This window comes from Hyposmocoma kahamanoa, unplaced genomic scaffold (assembly GCF_003589595.1).
Source record: "Hyposmocoma kahamanoa isolate Upper Pololo Valley unplaced genomic scaffold, ASM358959v1 94, whole genome shotgun sequence".
NCBI lineage: Eukaryota > Metazoa > Arthropoda > Insecta > Lepidoptera > Cosmopterigidae > Hyposmocoma > Hyposmocoma kahamanoa.
Window position 1 is genome coordinate 4129892 of NW_020654878.1, and position 21596 is coordinate 4151487.

The following is a 21596-nucleotide window of genomic DNA, read 5'->3' on the forward strand; positions in this document are numbered from 1 at the left end:
ACACACACACACACACACACACACACACACACACACACACACACACACGCACACAGGTGTGGGAGCCTGGAGATTTGTAACACAGACTCTCGCTTAACGTAGCTAACTTTAGTCATTATTAAGTCTTGTTTAACATACAATTATAATGTACAATCTTCCTTATCTGAGAGTGAATAAATAAATAAAATTAAAAAAATACAATAAAATGTTATGCGGAATCAACCAAAGCCATTTGAGGCTCTATAAACTCTTAAATAAAAAAAACATGATGGTCCGCGTTATACACAGCAAACGCATACAACGCATGTTATTTAATATTTTCCCTTTCGCTCGTACTCAGCCGGAACAAACGGTTGTTTATCAAAGATTTTTTATTTACATAAATATTTACAACAAACACTTGACCTTGACTTTTTTAAGCCATAAATAATAGCGGAAACTAATTTTCAAGTTCATTTGAGTTCACAAATAGATCTCCAGTGATTACGTTTTAAACTGCGGTTACGTCTAGAAGTGCTAATCATGTCTTTATTGCCAAGCCTTTTACTCGGTCAAGGTTGTTTGTCCCGGAAAAGGTATAAAAAGTTTAATGAATCAGCTTGAGCATGTCAGAAATAGGCTTATGTCCGTGCTATAAGAGTGGCGTTGAATTTAGGACGCATACTGGAGTCTTTTATTTTTATTTAGCACTTTACTCGTCAAAGGTGCGTCTATATTGATTAGTTGCAATTTTGAAACACGCTACCCCACATGTCGCACTGCTATTACAATAGTGTTGTAACTCAAAATATGTGAAATTAAAGATTATACTATTGCTGAACGTAAAATTTTATTCTCTTTACGTCAAAAAAACCGTCGTTAAAATATTGTAAGAAATAATTAAAAAACATCTACTTAACTCAAAATGAGACAAACTTTTTGCAAACTAGTTCTGGATAAAACAGTCTCACTAAATAAGTTTCTAAAAATATTAAGTTATTCTTTCCTTTTATTTGGCAAGTAGGGAGTTGTTTAGATGTTTGTAATAAATGAACTTTAACCTATACATAGATTTTAATAATATTTCGTTGGAAGTGAGTAATTCGTTTTTCATCGATTCTGAAAAAATACACTTTTTGAGTTAATACACTATCGTATTAACAATGCGATGTAATGATAAATATTAGTTTAAACAGACGTTGAAAGAATTTAGTTTGAGAAATGCCGTTTATAAATAATATATAATAATGTGTGGGTACCACTTACTTGAATATACTAGGGGTTGGGTGCTTGGAGACCAGTATCACAAGCTCTGTTTAGTTTGTATACTTCAGTCTTCCATAATACATTACTCTAAGCTTATGTAATAATATCCATCTCTACTGTAATTGTTCATGTGTTTTGTTTTGTGGAGATAAATAAGGATATGTTTGTCGGAGCTAAGGCTGGAAAGGGTGATGTCGAAGGAAACACCCTCAACGCAGATTTAGTCAGGAATTACTTGATAATCGGCTTATTTACTCCTCGTTACCAATTCGATCAACCAGTGGTATAATAGTAACGTCAACTGATTATAATTACCTGTTTTATGCACTTTTCAAAGTAAATAGTCCGAAAGTATAAGAGACGGATGAGGTTAACATGTATTCTAATAATCACGCGGCAAGTTCAAAGAGAGCGAGGCGGTACGTCTTCACTGTACAAGCTTATTTACACAAAAAGCCCATTCTCTCCGACCATACCCAGTTTGAGCTGTCAAATTGACGTGACATTTGCAACAGAGAAACCATGATCGAGACTAGTTAAAATAATTCGTAGGTAGCCTAGTAAATCGTTTATATAATAAATTACGTTTGAAGAGATAGCTGGCTTCGACATATTTAAATAATAAATAAATAACGCACACACTCAACATAGCCCCGCACTAGGGAAACCCTGTGTCGCGGGTGCCATGGACACACATATAGACAACCACAAATTACACCCAAACTCACGAGAGAAATAATTGTAGGCCATACAACTATTTCTCCCGGCCCGGGAATCGAACCTGGGACCTCTGCGTGGCAGTCCGGCATGGTAACCGTTCGGCCACGGAGGCAGTTACTTTTATTATCACTGCTAAAAAAATAAAAATAAAATATAATCACACCAACTCTTACCCGGTCTCAAGTCAGAGAATTCCCTGTATTATGAGGATCAGAGCAATGGGATTCACTCTGGGGCACTATCCACCAAGACCAGAACCAAGTAACCCATATTTGTCCGTATGTATTAACTTACGAAAATTGACAATTCAAATGAACTTGTGCTCAGATGAAATTGTGATGATGATTCAAATGAAACAAGATCTTATTCCATTTTATGCAATGAACTGTCATTTTACTCCGTCTTCAAAAAAAGACAGATTAAACTATGTTCCAACCATAGAAATGTACATAAAAATAAATTTATTTATATTTCTGTGGTTAAAACCGTCGTTTTATCAAGTTAGAAGTAACGGGTCTCGCACGAGGCTAGCACCTCTTCTGTAGTTATGAAAAGCAATTAATTATATTCTATGACTGTCATTGTCACGAAATGTGATTGTGATGTACAGACATTCTATACATTTTCCTACATCAGTGTTGTTACTTTTAGGGTGCACTTGGACTACATTATATTAATGAACGTTGCGCGATTTTTATGAGCTCTATAACATGACGTAGACACCACAAAGCTATTACGGGAATTGTTATAGTGTTTAAATCATATTGGTCGTTATCTCTTGCTTTGATAACCTGGTGATAGCGTTTAATTCACAATAACTACTATAATAGGATTATTATTTATTTATTTATTTGTGTAAAACCAACAGCTTAACAACAAATTAAAAAACATCATCAAATACATTACAGCCAATTAAAGATTTTCGCTTACAATAACTTAATGACTAAACAATGAGCACTTAAGAAGTGGTCACAGCAAATAAAATGAATATGTAACGAATACTTTTAACTTAAAATACAAAAAATATATAGAATATAATAAATATGTTATGTAAATCATATACATCCCAATACCTGCGGCACGAAATAATTGCCCATTAAATAAACACAAGTTTACGCTGTAATGAGTTCGAATTAAATTAAATATGTCAATATTAAGTTCACTCCTGCTCAACACATCGTTCAAACTCTTGCAAGGCCTACAAAGAAAACTGTTTTGTCTATATTTAGTCCTCGCCAGGGGAACTGCAACAGGACGGTAGTATCTCATGGAACGCGTGAAATATTAAACACAATACTCAGTAATTCGGGACAGTCGACATCGCCGTATGACATGACATTTAACAAATACACTAAACCAGCAATATTCCGGCGAGTAATAAAAGAATTATAAACACCTTTAGTAGTTTTATCAAACAAATAGATTTTGGTATATTTTTACCATAGCCATCAGTAGGTATAAATTTTTTTAAAGATTGACTAGTTTGGTATGCGACACGCCTATCCATAGCCGTTACAGTACCACTGAGAGCTTTAAATGGCAAGATGTTATGGGCACTGCCACTGCGCCCTTCACTCTGAGACATAAGTTGACAAGTCCCATGTGTCTGTAATTTCACCAGCACCCTTACCCTTCTAAATCGGAACGCAGTAATGCTAACATTACCGTTTGGCGGCAGAAATAGGTAAGGTGGCAGTACTTCCCTAGACGAACTCTTTCACAAGGAGCTTTACTTCTAATAAGATGTAAACATACGGGACAACTGCAATGCACTCAGAGCTTTAAATTGCAAAGATCTGGGGGCACTGTCACTGCGCGTGTCACTTGGAGCTATGAAGTTGACAAGTCCCATGTGGCTGTAATTTCACCAGTAATCTTCAAAATCCGAAGGAAGTAATTCTACACTCTTACTTTTCTAAACCGGAACGCAGGAATGCTCACGTTACTGCTTGGCGTATTCGTAATGCAGTGCTCCATATTTGAGTAGTAATGCCCTATGTACTTGTATTTCCAAACTGCCTCTGTGGCCGAACGGTTACCATGCCGGACTGCCACGCAGAGGTCCCAGATTCTATTCCCCGGGTCGGGAGAAATATTTGTATGGCCTACATTTATTTCTGTCATGAGTTTGGGTGTAATTTGTTGTCTATGTGTGTGTCCATGGCACCCGCGACATAGGGTTTCCCTAGTACGGGGCTATGTTCGTTCACCCTTCAAAATCGGAACGCAGTAATACGCACATTACGGCGTAGTGAAGGAATTAGATATGTACATATATGGCGGCAGTTCTTTATAGTTCTACTGCTATATCTTTTTCGTCTCCGTTCACCGCTGTCAATTATCGAGTTATTAATAGCAAAACACGTGTTTAAAATATTTTTTCGTTTCAGAATAGACTGGATTGGTCAAAACCATTGCTCTCACAACTAGACGCCATTGCGCCTCACTATCAGAAATGGGTGAACAGTGCCGTCTACAGAAAATGCAGATTATTCAAGAACCCAATTCTTGAGAGCTTGACGTACACGCCATGGTATCTAGTGCCTATGTTTTGGATTCCTATAATTTTGTATTTGGGCTTTGTACAGTTTTTGGAACACGTCTGTTGTGGAGGTGAGTGATATATACATATACTTTATATTATATACATACCGCGTATCGTAAAGGAAATTGAATTTAATATTTACATATAAGTCGTCCAGCATTACATTTTTTGAGGAAGGAAGGAAAACCTAACCACAAACGCGGATACGGCAAATATTTTAAGAGTGTAAATAAGTGTACCGATCGAAATACAAATACGTGGGGCGCACTATAAGTTTCTTTCACTATTATTATTATATTAAATATAGCTCGATTACCACTGACTGACTGATCCAGTCATTTAGATGATTGTTCTCCCAGAAGAAGTCGCGGTGGGTCAAAATGATGTATGGGAGTCGTAGTCGGATGGGTCCGGTGAGTACCAGAAAAATCCGAAACCTTCGAAAAATCTGCCCAAAATAAAAGTGCTCCGATCCGGCTGAAATTTGGCAAGTGGTCGTGTATGGGACGCCCAATAGGAAAATGTGGTTGAAACTTCGATTCTGCCATTTTCCAAGATGGCCGCCATACATGTGAAGTTTCTGCTCTTTGGTGTCATTTTTCTCCCGGAAGGAGTGCGGGTGGGTAAAAATGATGTAGGGGAATTATGGTCGGACGGGTTTGATGAGTATCAAAAGGTACGGTGATTTTCGTAAAGTACTCCGCATCAGATAGGACCCCAGCTGCCCGGCTAAAGTATGCGTCTTGGCTCAAAGCGTCCAAACAACTGTTTATCCACACCCTGGGCACTTCCTACCGGAAGTGAAAATAAGTCCACCGTCAACTTGCTTTTTTTTTTGCGGCAAAAATGCTTTGAGGCCCACATCTCGACGGGTGTTGGAGATAGATGAGAGGCGCTTAAACAAATGTCGTACAGAATAGTACGAGACGACTGCAGGTAAAAAAATTTACAAGTTGGGTATCGTTTTCGAGATATTTGGGGGTGCTCATTACGAATATAGCACTTATTTGTAAATCCAAGATGGCGGACACGATTTTTCAAAAAATGCTATATGGGTATCCTTTTCGAGGTATTTGGGGATGCTCAATACGAATATGGCACTCATTTCTAAATTCAAGATGGCGGGCACGATTTTTCGGATAATTAACAATACCCAACTTGGCATTATACGAAAAATCGTGCCCGCCATCTTGGATTTAGAAATGAGTGCCATATTCGTAATGAGCACCTCGAATACCTTTAAAATGATTCCCATATTGCATTTATTTGAAAAGTCGTGTCCGTCATCGTGTATTCAGATATAAATGCCATTTCCATGAGGATTACCAAAAATAAATTTTTGGAAAATTCTTGTCACTTGACATTGTCGATCGACAGTAACGATCGACAAAACAGAGCATATCTGTAGGCACCTGATCGACAATGTCGATCGACAGTAACGATCGACAAAATCGAGCAAATCTGTACATACCTGAGGGCCTAGCCAACGTGTCTTTTTGTTAGCGATATCGCCAATGGAATAGAAAGACAATGTATGGGATAGACATAAGCGTACGAAATGTCACGTGATGTAGCGTAACGAACGATAAATTGGTAGCCAATGTTAATCACTTTCTATTCCATCAAACGGAACGTCCAACTCGTACGACAACTCTCATATAAACCGTAGCCAAAGTGGCAATTTTGACAATCGCTTACGCTCGCTATCTATTCCATCGATCGATTACAAAGCGATCGCCAACACCTTGTAGAAAACGAAACAAAATGGCGATTTTATAATCAGCTGGCGAAGTTTTGTGTCGTGTTTGTGCCCGAAACAAAAGTGCTCCGATCCTACTGAAATTTGACATCCGGTCCTGTATGGAGGCTCATAGTATGTATCTGTGAACGAAATTTGGATTCCGCCATTTTCAAGATGGCCGCCATACAAGTGAATTTTCGGTTTTTTGACCAGCATTTTTGTCCCAGAAGAAGAGCGGGTGTATAAGAGTGATCTATGGGAATAATGGTTAGGTGAGTTTGATGAGTATCAGAAAGTACCAAGACCTTCGAAAAGTGCTCCGCATCAGATAGGACCCCAGCTGCCCGGCCACAGTATACGTCTTAGCACTAAGGTCTCCAAACAAATGTTGCTCCACAGGCAGTTTCTGCAGGGATTAAATAAATTCAAAATTCGAAAAACAAAATGGCCGCCATATACATTTCGGGGACCTATATCTCCGTAACTCTTAAAGATAGATAAATTAAGTTTAAACCAAAGTCCGAAAAGGCGATAGGAGATAATCGATTGTCAACTTCATTTTTTCAAAATGGCCGATTCAAGATGGCGGCCCGAAAAACTTCACCGATCGTGCTGAAATTTGGCACGTGGCCGTGTATAAGGCCCCATAATAAGAAATTGTATCTATGGTTTTTCGATTCCGCCACTTTCCAATATGGCCGCCTTACATTTTCCACCGTCCAACACCATTGTACTCCTAGAACGAATCGAGGCGAGTTAAATAAATGTACAAGGATTGTGTTTGACTGGGAATATTGAATACCAGAACAATTCAAAGCCTTCAAGAAGTGGTCTGCCTCAAGTAGGACATCAGTTGCCCGGGCAAAGCGTTAGAGATGGGTGTATGGCGTCCAAACAAAAATTGTCAAAGACCAGAGCAGATTCTACCAGAATCAAAATTTTTCTAATATGGCGAATCCAAGATGGCCGCCATAAAGTAGTTTACTTTACTGAATCTTCGCAATTATTGATGATACATGAGTAGTTTCTTCTGAAGTATTTAACGATACAACTTGACGCGATCATCGCGCGCTGCCATAGAAGTATTTTTTGGCAGTAGATGAAAATTTGCTCTAATTCATTTGAAAATCGGCATGAGGGGTCCTCTATGGGTGTTTAATAATAATTTGCAGTCAAAATTTACTTTTTTCCATTTATCAATATAGCCGCCATTAAAGAGCTATGTTAATTTTTTTTAAATCATAAGTGCCGAGGCCGTAAGCTGAGGTCTAGCGGAAGGCGAAGCCCGAAGCGTCCGCAAGCCACTTTACGTAGGTAGTATACGGGGATTAGATTTCACAATTGTTCAAAATGTAAGGCCTACTTCCCGTTGTGGAAATAATATCTTATTTACTTATAGCGTTGTTGTATCTCGACCGTCTCTCTGTTAGATTCTTTTTTATTCTAAGCGATGCCAAAAAGAGAAGTATTTAGGGAAAAAATGCCAGACAATCACTTCAGATTTCTGGTCTCAAACTAGGGAATTTCCTGTACTGTGAGTACCAGAGTAACGATAATTCTGAAGGCAATACCCAGAATACCCTGACTAAGACTAACTTAAAAATATTTTTTTCATAAATAAGGGATCGAATCTGGAACCTCCTCATCAAGCGCCCATAGTACTAACCACTGTGCCACCGAAGAGCATAAGCACACCCTGTAATCTGAAAGTGACCACGCGCCGAAGGCCGAGCCGAGGTATAGGGCTCGTTAGTTTATAAGAATAAGAAAAAATACTATAAATGGTCAGAAATGAATTTATTGTTTCTCAAAATATTCTCCGTTAGCGTTAATGCACTTTTTCATACGAATGAACCAATTTTGAAAACATTTATGCCACTCCTCCGTGACAATCTCTGAAACATATTTTTCATACTCTTCGACAGCCTCTCCAGGTGATGAAAATCGTTGACCACGTAACTGGTTCTTAATTTTTGGAAATAAATAAAAGTCACACGGTGCCAGGCCGGGACTGTACGCGGGATCACTCATAAGGTCAACGTTGTTCACCTTCCAAAAATTCATTTGTCTGTCTGGCCGTGTGAGAACTGGCATTATCGTGGTGCAAGATGATACGGCGTTTACTGGTATTTTTACGGAGTTTGTCAATAACTTCCGGCAAACAAATAGTCGTGTACCAATTCTATTCACTATTGACGGTACAACGATTCTCCAAAGCAACAGTAGCCACGGGTCCAGTTTTATTAAAAAAGAAGCAATCATCCGCTTAAAGGCACTTTCCACGCGCGCCACTTTGGTTGGTTTCGGCTCATCTCGAAAGACCCATGCGCTCGATTGCTGCTTTGTTTTGGGATCGTAACTATAAATCCATGTTTCGTCACCTGTTACTATGTCCCACACTAAATTTGACGCCCTTTCGTTGAATCTGGTAAGCATGGCATTGCACCAAGTGACGCGATTCGTTTTTTGAGCCTCAGTCAAATTGTGTGGGTTCCACCGAGAGCTTTTTCACACCCAACACAATACAATACAAATATTCTTTATTGCACGCGGACAAATGCATAATAACAATATAACAAAAAGTCAAAATTACAGGTACAACAGGCGTCCTTATTGCTAAATAGCAATCTCTTCCAGGTAACATTTGGGTTACAGGAAAAACAGTAAAATAAAATTATTTTTTGAGGTATGGAGGAGAGGTGGGCATAAAAAGAACAGAGTATAGAAGGGATAAAATGCGAAAGTCCCTACGACGACGAATGGGTAAACAAGTTTGGTTCGAAAGTCTGAAACATGGTCAAATTTACGCAACCCAAAAATGCATGACCCAAATGTTTGTGTAGTATTGATTGTATTTGACTCATGCCTATGTCGAAAGATACCCGAATCTCATGGTATATCACATGCCTGTTTTGATCATACGGCACACAGCATCGATGTTTTTGTTGTTCACAGCAGTGGACGGGCGACCTTCACGAAATTCGTCACTGAGATTCACATGACCGCGTTTGAATTCTCCAGATTAAATAGTCGTCTTGCATGGTGCTTCATCGCCAAAAGTTTGAAGCCGAGCGAAGCTCCGTTGAGCTGTTACATTACACTTAAAGTCGTAAAAAATCATACGACGAAAATTTTCTCGAGTTAGTCCATGGTGATGTAGACAACCAATTTCTAAAATGACGCCATAAAAACTAGTGACAGTCAGATGAAACAAACTGTATTCTACAGCCAAAGAGTGCCATTTTCAAATGTTGTAACTAGTTTTTATATATTGTTTACGTAAGTGGCCAGTTCCGGAAACTAATATTGCGCCCTATGTATAATATAATTATTAATAATATTTTATTTTGTTTTTAATTTATATCATGGCCTGGATTCATATCCTCCGAAATATTAGACAAAATAAACATATAATGTAATATAAAGTAATTTAACTTTTCACAAAAACCTACCTCAGGTCGAAGTTTCTGGAGGAAGAAGAAGTTTCTGGAATTACACCTATATGCCAAGTTTTATTGGTTTATATATATATATATAAATCGGTGAGCGTAAAGTGGATGAAATCCAATAAACCGGATTCAACCTCTAATTTGTCACTCTTAGAAGTGAAATATTTTATTCAAATTTGAATGGGACCACTACTGAAGTACCCCGTTTCCAACAAAGAAGAATTATCGAAGTCGATTAATAAATGTCGGAATAATCGCGTAATATGCACACAACAAAATACAATGAGAATTCAGAACTTCTTCCTTTTGTGAAGTCTATTAAAAAGCAATAGTATCGTAGTAGATCAAAATTAATTTGTGAAAGAAGTTTGCACTGACAAATAACATTGTTACGGTTAATGATGCCTCTTTCGATTCTTTCACTTTTTTATATACTTAAAATAAGTGCGTATTTCGCCTCCATATAACCCGACGGAAAGTGACGATGAGGTCGACGATATGACATACACACCTGAATATTGCCTATTCACTCTCGTCTTGAAACGGTCCAAGTTATAACATTCGGGGAATACGTCCGTAGGCAGGGAATTCCACTCCCTGGCCGCTCGCCATATAAATGTGGAAACGTTTCGTGCAAATCCTGAGAATATCCGCAATATAGGAGTGGCACCCCAGCCTAAATCTAGTCCCCCGATGATGGAAAGGGGAAGGCCGAATTAAATCATGCAATTCCATCGCATCACACGCGATATATCCTGTAGAATACCGAAAAGCAGGCAACTTTTACAGCAGTGTTCAAGGCTCTGCAGCTTCGCTTATACTAAATCCACGTTTTAGCGTAGTTATACAAAAGGGGAACGCTGCTGCCAGCAACTTGGGCACCTTGCCGCGGGGACTCAATTTTATTAATATAATATTTAGTACTTTGAATTTTTTAAGCTTTTTTTTTTTATTTCTTTTTATACTTTACCTGTCTAAATAAATACAACGACAGCTTTTAATTTTTGGTGTTTAAAAATAAACCTCGAGTATGCAGTTAGTGGTTGCACTTGGGAAAAAAAACTCGTCAAATGATCGAGTTCTTAGGATTTCGCGATTATTACACACAGGAAATGTAACTATTTTTCTGGTTTTCTGGATTTAAATCGCGTACATGTGTTTTTCAAACAAATATGAAATGTAGGTATATCGTTTATTCTAATTTAGTTGATATAAAAAAATCATTGGTATATGTAAAGAACCTATTGAATACAGCGGTTTTCTTGTAAAATTTTGCGGTAAGATTGCGTTTTTTGTCTGAAAAGTTTTAGGAATCGTGTTTTCACACCGTATAGTAAACAGTGTATATCCTCAATTACACTATATATTTTTTCCAGAGTGATTGATTCAACATTTTCACTGTTATGCTGAATCAACCACAACCATTTGAGGTTACATCGACTCTGAACAGTTACTACGTAACAGATACATCACTCTCATACAAAATCGCTATAACAGTCTACTAAATCCATTGACTTACAATTATATGGACGTCGGGTCCGCGCTAAAAAGTGTCCGAACTTATAGGGCGTTAAAATCGTATACAGAGCGTCATTCACGCTTTAGTCTTCGTTTGTTCGACTGACAGCGAAGCAAGCAAAATTAGACTACTCACTACGTTTAAATAGGTTGACTTGGGACATTTTGTTCGTGGTTTTTGTATTAGACCCGTCGTCCATTTATTTGTAAGTCAATGACTAAATCTGACTAATGAGTGATGACACCAGGCGATCTTTCGTGAAATGTGCTCAGATTACAAAACAGTCGTGGTAATTACTTCTATGTATAACAAAAAAATATACATTCATTTAAAATATTACGTTTATTTTGAAGAAAAACTATGCAGCGTCTATATAAACAACCATAGTGTGTACCTAATTTGTTAAAAAATTATGTAATTGAGAAAACACGATAAATTTATATTCTCGTTTATAACTAATTATCATATATTGCCTCTGTGGCTGAACGGTTTCCGTTCTGGTCTGCTACGCAGAGGTCCCGGGTTCGATTCCCGGGCCGGGAGAAATATTTGTATAGCCTACATTTATTTGTCTCGTGAGCTTGGGTATAATTTGTGGTTGTCTATGTGTGCCCATGGCACCCGCGGCACAGGGTTTCCCTAGTGCGGGGCTACGACTGTATGCGTTATGTATAAATAAAATTCAAAAATTAAAATCGTATTTTCTCAATTCCGTAATTTTTGAGTTACAACATTATTTACTTTCATGTGTGATAATTTGTCGAGTTCTTAGGATTTACGAGTACATATTATATTTTTTTTATAATATCAAATTACGGGACGAACAAGTAAGCTAAGCTAAGAGCTTCAAATCGCAAAGGTCTGAGGGGCACTGCCACTGCACTCGACACCCCGAGACATAAATTGGCAAGATTAGATTAGATTAGATTAGATTAATGTTTATTTGCCAAAATACAGTAAATATACAGGTCTTAAATTAAATTGGTACAATGTATTCAACCTGCAAGCAGGTGTGCAAATATATTGGAATTTATTGGTACAGGTAATTGAAGTTAATTAAAATGTCAAATATTTCTAAATTCAAAGTATTCCTTATTACTATAGAAGCAATGTGTCATAAGCCATCTTGTCAATTGTAGTTTAAAATTATGTCCGTGTAGTAATTTAATGTCACTTGGTAAATTATTAAAAATCTTAATGCACATGTTGTAGCAGTTATTTGTGTTAATTATTTTATGGCAACGAGGTTGATATAATTGATTCATAATTTTAGGCCGTGTTTGTCTTTGAAATATTTCGCCACATATTTTAAAATGTTTAGGATTAGTCTTAACAAACACACAGATGTCTCTGATATACATACAGGGGAGAGGTAAGATGTTTAGTTTTTTAAATAGGGGCTTGCATGTGTCATCTGCTTTAGCGCCACAAATTGCGGGAATGCATTTTTTTTGTATTATAAAAACCCTACCTACATCTACGGAGTTCCCCCACAGTATAAGCCCATAACTTAATACAGAGGAGACGTAACCGTGATAAGCCATCATTGCAGCGTCATGAGACAAGTCCCACGTGCCTGTAATTTCACCAGAATACCGTTCGAAATCGGAACGCAGTAATGTTCACATTACTGTTTGGCGGCAGTAAAAGATAAGGACAGTACTTTACTGGACGAACTCTTTCACAAGGAGTTCTACTGCTACTAAATAGAGCTGGTGAACTTACACACACATGGGTTTGTCCACATATGTCTCAGGGTGACGAGCGCAGTGGCAGTGCCTATCGGCTCTTAACTGGCTCTTAAATTGCTACGGACAGGTATGTCGTTTACCACCAGGCGCAGGACTTGTTCGTTCCGTCACATGGTATCTATACAAAAAATAATAATATCTCCTGACTCTAAAACTTACTCAAGTAACTTGAACCTTTAAGGAGGTCATAATTCAATTTGAAATATGGTTTTGAAACATTCCTAAAGAGAGCCATTATGTGTAACAAATGTGTGACCCACTTGAAATTGTCGTTGCGGCGAAAATATAGTTTGGGTCAGTGGTTTGCAACATTTGGTGTTTGGTAAATTTTGATTGAAACAATTTTTTCGGATCTGCATTGCGTATATTCGTTATTACAAATAAACCAACGCTTCGGGCCCTTTACAGTTCTCATGGTCACGGCTGATTGAGATGGTAAAGTAATCAAGTAGTTAAGTCTAATATTAATGCAAACCACCCTGTTTTTTCCAGTTACGAAAGTTGTTAATTAATTAGGTACCTTATTTTAATTTTCTAAAGAACATTCCAATTTACGCTACAATGCTTTAAGAAAATATTTTATTTTTAATTAATTTAAAATTAATAGACAACCTAAGATTGAAGAGGACACGAAGCGTTAGTTTGTTTGAAAAAAGAAACAAATATACGCGATTTAAAACCAAAAAACATAGTTTCGTTTCCTTCGTGTAACAATCGTTAAAGCGTATAAGAACTCGAAAATTATACTAGTCATTAAAACAAATAAATGGCTATTACAAAAAAAGAAAATTATATGTATATTAAACAGATAAATAAAAGGAGAAAGTGGTTTTCGCTTTTTGTGAAGATTTTTAGTTACGACCTTCAGTGGCGTATGCAATATTGTCCCTGGCCGAGGAGGTCCCCGATTCGATTCCCGGTAGGACCATTTGGGAAAATAAACTTTCCGTTGGCAGAGTGTTCTGGATAGTGCTCCGTAGTGGACCTCTGCGTGGCAGACTAGCTTGGTTCGGCCGCGTTCGGCCTCGGAGGCAGTTTGTATATTATTTATCACTTTATAATGCGCTACACTAGCTGAAGACATCGTAAAAGGTTGAGAATCACTGGATCAGAGCTGTGTTACAACGAATACATTGTGAGTGCAGTGCGTGACATTTAAGGTTAACAAAAATCATGACGTCGTATAACAGTGATTTTTTTGTTAGAAACGGTTCACGAGGCAAGGGCGACAATAATTTTCAAAGCCATAAGTCACTTGTAATGATAACCTTAAATTGGTTACTTAGAACGACGTTAAAATTGTTTAGCTTAATACCGAACTTGATAAATCCACTGTTTTGTACGCAAACGGGTTAATTCTTGAATGAGCTTGAGGCGGTTGGACTGCTATGGCGTGACGCTTCCAGCATGCAGATAGCGGTCGGTTCGCCGGTTCTTGAATCTGAGCCCCTGACCTCTGCCGACTGTGCTACCCAGAGCTTTAAATCGCAAAGACATTAAGGGCAATGCCACTGCGCCCGTCACCCTGAGACATAAGTTGACAAGTCTCTTGTGTCTGTAATTACACCAGCACCTTTACTATTCCAAACAGGAACGTTTATATGGTAAGAACAATTGCAGTCTATATGGTAACTGAATACTTGCGGGCTAGGGCTTATTTTTGTGCAGTTAAGATGTAAATTGGCATATTAGGTCGATGTTAAATCGAGTTCTTGCTACCTACACACCAATGAAACTATATATAAGTACCTGGGTAGCTACGCAATTATAGATACGAAATAATATTTTCATAAGCAAAACAAAAATTTCAAATAATCGTCCAAATCCAATATTAGGTTAAGTTCTAAAATGATAATCACGAATCGGAATAGGTAGACTTTTTTACCTAAATTTTGAGGAACATAGACAGAAAATGGAGACTGCCTTACGACAATCTTTTTTAGGTCCTGGATTTGTTCGGGATTCGGGAAATCACTTAAGTACATTAAAAATTGACGTAATTAGGGACAGGCAGGTACATTACAATATTTATCTTGACTTTGCGACACAGTGGGTCGGATCAGCGATATTGCGGACATTGGATTTTTTCACCATAACTCTCTAAAAAAATACCAGTCGAGAGATCCTATTGTCCTAATTAAATGTTGTCATATCACATTTTGCCATAAATCTAATAGTTTAGCAGGAAAATAGTAAAATGTGTATTTTTTTGTATGGGACCATGCTTTTAGTGCCCAATCGTTACAAAGTCTTAGTCGATCCAGTCTTGGAATCACTACAGACGCATTATTAGATCTATTTTCTATAAATTTGCACATTAAACGCGCACTCAAACCTGCCTATTCACTACTTACACTTGTCAGGAAACTGGCTTCTTTGAAAAATATGCGCGATTTAAGTCCGGAAAAATGGTTTCATTTCCTATACGAGTTACTATGTTCACGATTTTGTTAGATTCTGCTTTTTTCATGAAAAAGTAGAAGTTTGTACGAGTCGTTTAAAAATTAGCCCCGTGGAGGAAAAACATGGGATCCATGGTCTGAATTAAGGCTACGCAAAAAAAAACATTTCGCTTTAATAATTTCATAAAAAAGGCCTTAGTATGGTTTCTGGGTTCGCACCTTTTGAGCTTTCGGTAAAGGAAAACATCGACATTGAAACCTACACGTCGAAGAACGTTCATAAACATAACACACAGAAAAGGTGTGAAGTTCCCGTCCCGTATTGGCCTAAAACCTCTCTTGGGGGGGACCCGTGCCCAGCAGTAAAACGTATAAATGATCTGTACAGGGCTAACTAGTGACATCTATCAACTAATAGAAATATTTAGGCGTCATATAACCAAAACACCTATTATCGTCTTTCAAAGAAATTGATAAGGTGATCGATTGCTACACTAGCGTCACTCAAGCAAGAAGTACTCTAAGACACCGCTAGAGTGCGCTGTTATTAAAATTTGGCAGTGATTTGATCTCATCGAAACTTGGTCATCTAAAATTTCTAGTTATTTTCCCTGTTTGGCCTGATGGTTGACTCGTAGAGATACATCATGGCAAAACATCTGGAAGTCCTGCAGCTAGAAAACTGAGAATTTTGTTCAAATTTGCGTACATTTGTTTCTTTAAACAATGTTCCGGGCCTCTAACAGCAACTTCATTTTGATTGCCTCTTCCGAGTCGAGGCGCATAATTGCGATTCACAACTGGCCGATCGGAAACTTTGACATTTCAAATCGAAACAATAGTTGATTTAACTCACAAATTAGAAAGATATATTAGGAATCAGGTTCATCTTCTCGCACCGAAACCTATCTGATTTCGAGACTCGGATTCCGATTTCAATTAATGTCAGTGCAGCCTGCTGGTCCCATGGTCACTGATATGCCGTGACAAATATACTATTTAGACCCGAAAAAATATATTCATTTCCTACGACATGTAACAAACGCGAAAACCTAAGAACTCGATTTGTGCAACGTTATCTTTTTTATGATTAAAATGCTTAATTGTAACTTTTTTATTAAAAGAAAACCGACCTCAAAAGTTCGTGGAACTACATTTAATTGCCGAGTTTTATTGAAATCGGTTACCGGAAAGTGCACGAAACCAGATTCATTCCCTAGTTTGTCACCTTCTTTCCAACAAAAAAGAATCATCAAAATCGGTTTAAAAAAACTGTCAAAATGAGACCCCTCTTTTTTAAAATCGGTTAATAAATGCGCATTTGATGGGGTCGACGATGAAGCATGCACACTTTCACTTTGAAAAGTGCCAAGTTGTAGCGTTCAGGGAACAAAGCTGCAGGCAGGGACTTTTACTCTAATGTTCATCGAAATCTACTTCGTGCATTCGCATATCGATATTGAGAATAATAATAACGCGCACACTTTACATAGCCCCGCTCTAGGGAAACCCTGTGTCCCTGGTGCCACGGACACACACATGGACAACCATAAATTACACCAAAACTCACGAGAGAAATAAATGTAGGCCATACAAAACTTTATTTCGGCCCGGGAATCGAACCTGGGACCTCTGCGTGGCAGTCCGGTATGGTAACCGTTCGGCCACCGAGGCAGTTATACCCACAACATAGGGATGGAACCCTAGCCTACGACTAGTCCCCCGATGATAACCACAACTTTAAAAAAAGTACCACGTGTCTGTCTTACACATTTTTGCATAAAACAGAAAAATATTGTTGCAGATTCGTGTACCAGCAAGTCTCTAACAATCACTCAATACCTCTTTCACGTCGCGTTAGGGGTCGTCATATGGACAGCACTGGAGTACAGCCTACATCGATGGGTTTTTCATTTGGATCCTGGAGCTTCTGTTACTATGATTAAGATTCATTTTTTAATACATGGAATGCACCATAAGGTAAGTAGACTGTTATATGTGTTTTGGACGAAACTTCGCAACCTTAACTCTTTGGAACTTTGGTTTGACGACGCCATTATTTGGAGAGCAAATTTAATCACTGTATTCGGGCCCGGCCTGGCAACATGCCTATAAATGGCTTCTTATATTTAATGAGAAGCGTTCCTGCCCCAATTGTACTAAAAGTGATGAGGATGTGTCTGTTGGAATATAGGAAACGGAACAATATTTATGATCTAGATTACTATTTGGCAGAGTTATGTGTTCATTACACTGTCATATCCACAGACATATATCTAGATAGACGCCGCAAGTGTACGTACTTCGCGCGCCCAGAGTAAGTGAAATTCACTTACTTGCCGCTGCGCTGCTACACTTCAGAACACGCTCGACCGCTATCGTAGATAAACACCAGTCGAAAACGCGAAAAATGCATAATTGTGCCATTATAAGCAGCAAAAGCGCTACAACTGTGGGCAAATGGGAAAACAGGAACGTTTCCTTCAGAAAATGCATAATTTATTTTAAAAACAATTATTTTGGTTTCATATGAATTTCGAGAAAACAATTATGCAACCGAGTGTATGCCTCATGTATTTGCGCAATGTATTTGTAATACATTGCGGCTTTTATTTGGTGCGATATATTTGTGATATCCTTTTTACGCCATGAATATTGAACGAACGTACTTTTGTATAATGCATTCAGTTTCGTGGTACGGCGTATAGTGATGTATACGTTAGGCAACACTGTTCTCGATTCTGGTCGATTTTGAAAACAAAGGGACGAAAATTATTATGACCTTAGAAATATAAAAATATTCCATAACTCTTTTGTTATAACGTTTCGTTTTTCTTTTCAGTTTTGTAGTATCTATTATCAGTAGAATCTGTAACTTCGATAATTTTTGCAGCACGTTGCCTCGAATGTCCGAATATAGTGAGCAAATAATTACATACAGCGCCGGAAAGAATTAACAGTGCGCTGTCTTTACAAAAATCTGGAGTTGGTCATACGTATGAGTTCGTTGCTTACGAGGACGAAGGTGGTCTAGTTTATCCCACCTAAGATGCTATCCAAATATGCAGAGTAGCAGAGTTAGGAATCCGAGAAATAATAAACAAATCACAAAAATTAAACACGAAGCCGTCATTAAGTAAACCTCTATTGATTAATAAGATTTTACCATATATTGTCAGCAGTAACATTTTCATTTGTCTTGGCATTCATCAATTTGATCAATTACCAAAAGAAAACCATCTAGTAAAATTAATTATGCAGTCGCAGTTCATATAGTTATAGTTTTCATTATTTAAGTTAATCGATAAGATCTTCTATTACAAAAAGATGTTGTATAATTAGCTCATTTAATTGGAAGGACAATAATTTTAATATATGAAATCGATTAAAAATTAAAGTCTTAATTTTTTAAAGTAATCAATATTTAAAAAAAAAAGGACTTAACTATGTTATTCTGGTATTTTTCTACTATATTAATATTGCGACTACTTGTAATCAACAAATACTTGAACGAAAATTATTCTATTTAGAATCGATTAATTGAGTGGAATACGCGTGTTTACGCGTATTCCGTTCAATCAATCGATTGAGAGCGAGCGGAAGGTTTTCATCACTAAATAGTTCTTGTGACGTCATAGTGTGTTTTGTACCCATTGGTGTACACAATGTGACACGCTTGGTTTTCATATATGTATGGTATACATATATGTCTGTGGTCATATCTTTGCAGGGAATCAAAATTGACTGATGCTGGAATTTAGTGCACGCACGCACGCACGCACGCACGCACGAACGCGCGAACGCACGCACGCACGCACGCACGCACGCACGCACGCACGCACGCACGCCCGAGCCCGCCCGAGCACGCCGAGAATAATAACTTTATTAAAATATTTATACAATTTCCTTTTTATTATACCAAGTGACGGGACGAACAAGTCGTGGGCCTGTTGGCAAGCGACACACCATAACAGTTGCAGTGCTACTCTGAGGGACAGTGCCACTGCGCTCGTCACCCTGACTGTGTGTATGTGTGTGTGTGTGTCTCTGTGTTTTAACCTGTTGCCGTAGACGAAGAGAGTAGTGTTTTTAAAGCAAGTGTTCTAGTAGATCTTCGGTTTCCTCATACGATTTGGAGTGTAGCCATTTTGATATAAGTTTCTTGCAGTCTCTATAACTTTCGGCGTATATTTCTAATTTCTTATTCATTAAATTATACAAATGTGCCGATCGATACCACAATGTCTTTCCTTCTCCTCTTCGAAATATTTAGATCATGTAAAGATACTTGGCCATAACTTTTTTTTATAAAAAAAAACTGACCTCATAACTTTGTGGAATTACATATAAATAAACCGAATTCATCCCCTAATTTGCCACGCTTAGAGATGGAATATTTTGTTCAAATTTAAATGGGACCACTACTTATGTACCTTTCCAACAAAAAAAAAATCGAAAAAAATGCGGTTGAATTGAGAACCACCAACTTTCTTTTCATTTTAAGTAATAATGTAACCGGTCCGGCCAAATCACGGCCAAACATTAAGCATACAAACATATCGCACTGTTAATACAATAGTGTATTAACTCATAATGGGTATTTTTTTGGAATCGATGAAAACGAATTACTCACTTCTCGTGAAAGGTTATTATTATTAAAATGTATGCATAAGTTAAAGTTTATTACAGATATCTAAATAATTTCCTACTTGCCAAATATATTTACAAATAAAAAGGAAAAAATAATTTATTATTTATGAGTAAGGACTGTTTCTTACAATATCCTATCGAAGGTTTATGGACGTGTTGAGATTCAAATTTTACGTCCAGCAAGTATAATCTTGAATTTCACATATTTTGAATTATAACACTATTGTAATAGCAGTGCGATATTAAAGGTATTTTATATTTACATGCACTTCAACAGTCTAAAACTAGACGTAACATATTTTGTAACAATATCACATGGACGTACAGTCGTACACACATGGATGTAATAAGTCAGCAATTTATACGCGGTGATAGTCATATGGGTCAATTTTAATGATAATAATCATAAAATGTAACCTTATGCATTCGCTGATAAGTGAAGTATTACAAAACAAAACCATTAATATAGCAAATACTATTTACCTATGTACACCGTAATGGGTAATTCGGCTTGCATAGGTAGCAGTACGGCTCACATAATGATATGATTCAAAGTTACATACGGGTACATTGTAAGTATAAATAAATACATAACGCACACACTCAACATAGCCCCGCACTAGGGAAACCCTGTGTCGCGGGTGCCATGAACACATACATAGACAACCACAAATTACATCCGAACTCACGAGAGACATAAATGTAGGCCATACAAATATTTCTCCCGGCCCGGGAATGAAACCTATAGATCGAATCCAAAGTATAAATTATTATAGACAATAACAACTACAAGTATTATTTACGTACAATACGAGTACATGTACCCTGTTAGGGAGTAGCTAAACATTTATTAAAAGGAAGGAAGGACACCCACGTTGCGTCTCACGTCGCGTTCCATACGTGTAAATAAATAAATAAATAAATAGTATATTATTTTGTTTATTTTTTATTTTTTTATTTATTTAGGAAAACATACAGTCTTATACAAATGTTACATATAAAAACATTAAAATTACTAGCAGACCAGATTGTTCCAATAAATAATTACGAGTAAAAGAAAATTTGTACAACGGACAACAGTATAGATGACATCCAACAAAAAAGAAATTAAACAATATAAGGTTATGCATTAGGTGCTCTGTGAAATATAATATCTCCCACTTTTCGCTTATACTTTACCAGCGATAAAGAGAACATATCGACGTCTTTCAGGTTGTCGTTATAGTACCTACACGAGCGTCTAATAAATGAGTTTCTGGCGTACTTTGTAGAACATTGGTAACAATAAAAAGATTTTTTGGAACGTGAGGAGATTCTTGGAACATAGAAATTAATCAATTGTAGTAAGGAAGCAGAGTCTATATTACCATTAACTATTTTATATAGGAAAATTTCATCCAAGAAGACACGTCTGTTAACTAGGGAATCTATATTATACCTTTTACCGGCAGTTTCATAGTCAACAAAGAAATTCCCTGTTCGGTAGTCTAATGATTTTAGAAATTTGTTTTGAACTTTTTCAATGCGTGCAATATGAACGGTGTATTGGGGGCTCCATACGACACATGCAAATT

At 37.3% G+C, this 21596-nt stretch overlaps 1 protein-coding gene across 1 annotated transcript in view; it reads left to right on the forward strand.

Annotated features, from left to right (window-relative positions):
- LOC113237965 (dihydroceramide fatty acyl 2-hydroxylase FAH2) overlaps positions 1-21596 on the forward strand; it is a 53769-nt gene that overhangs the window by 20721 nt on the left and 11452 nt on the right. Inside the window, exons 2-3 of the mRNA XM_026474682.1 lie at positions 4356-4578; positions 17177-17352. Coding sequence (XP_026330467.1) covers positions 4356-4578; positions 17177-17352 — 399 coding nt within the window. The remainder of the gene's footprint in view (positions 1-4355; positions 4579-17176; positions 17353-21596) is intronic.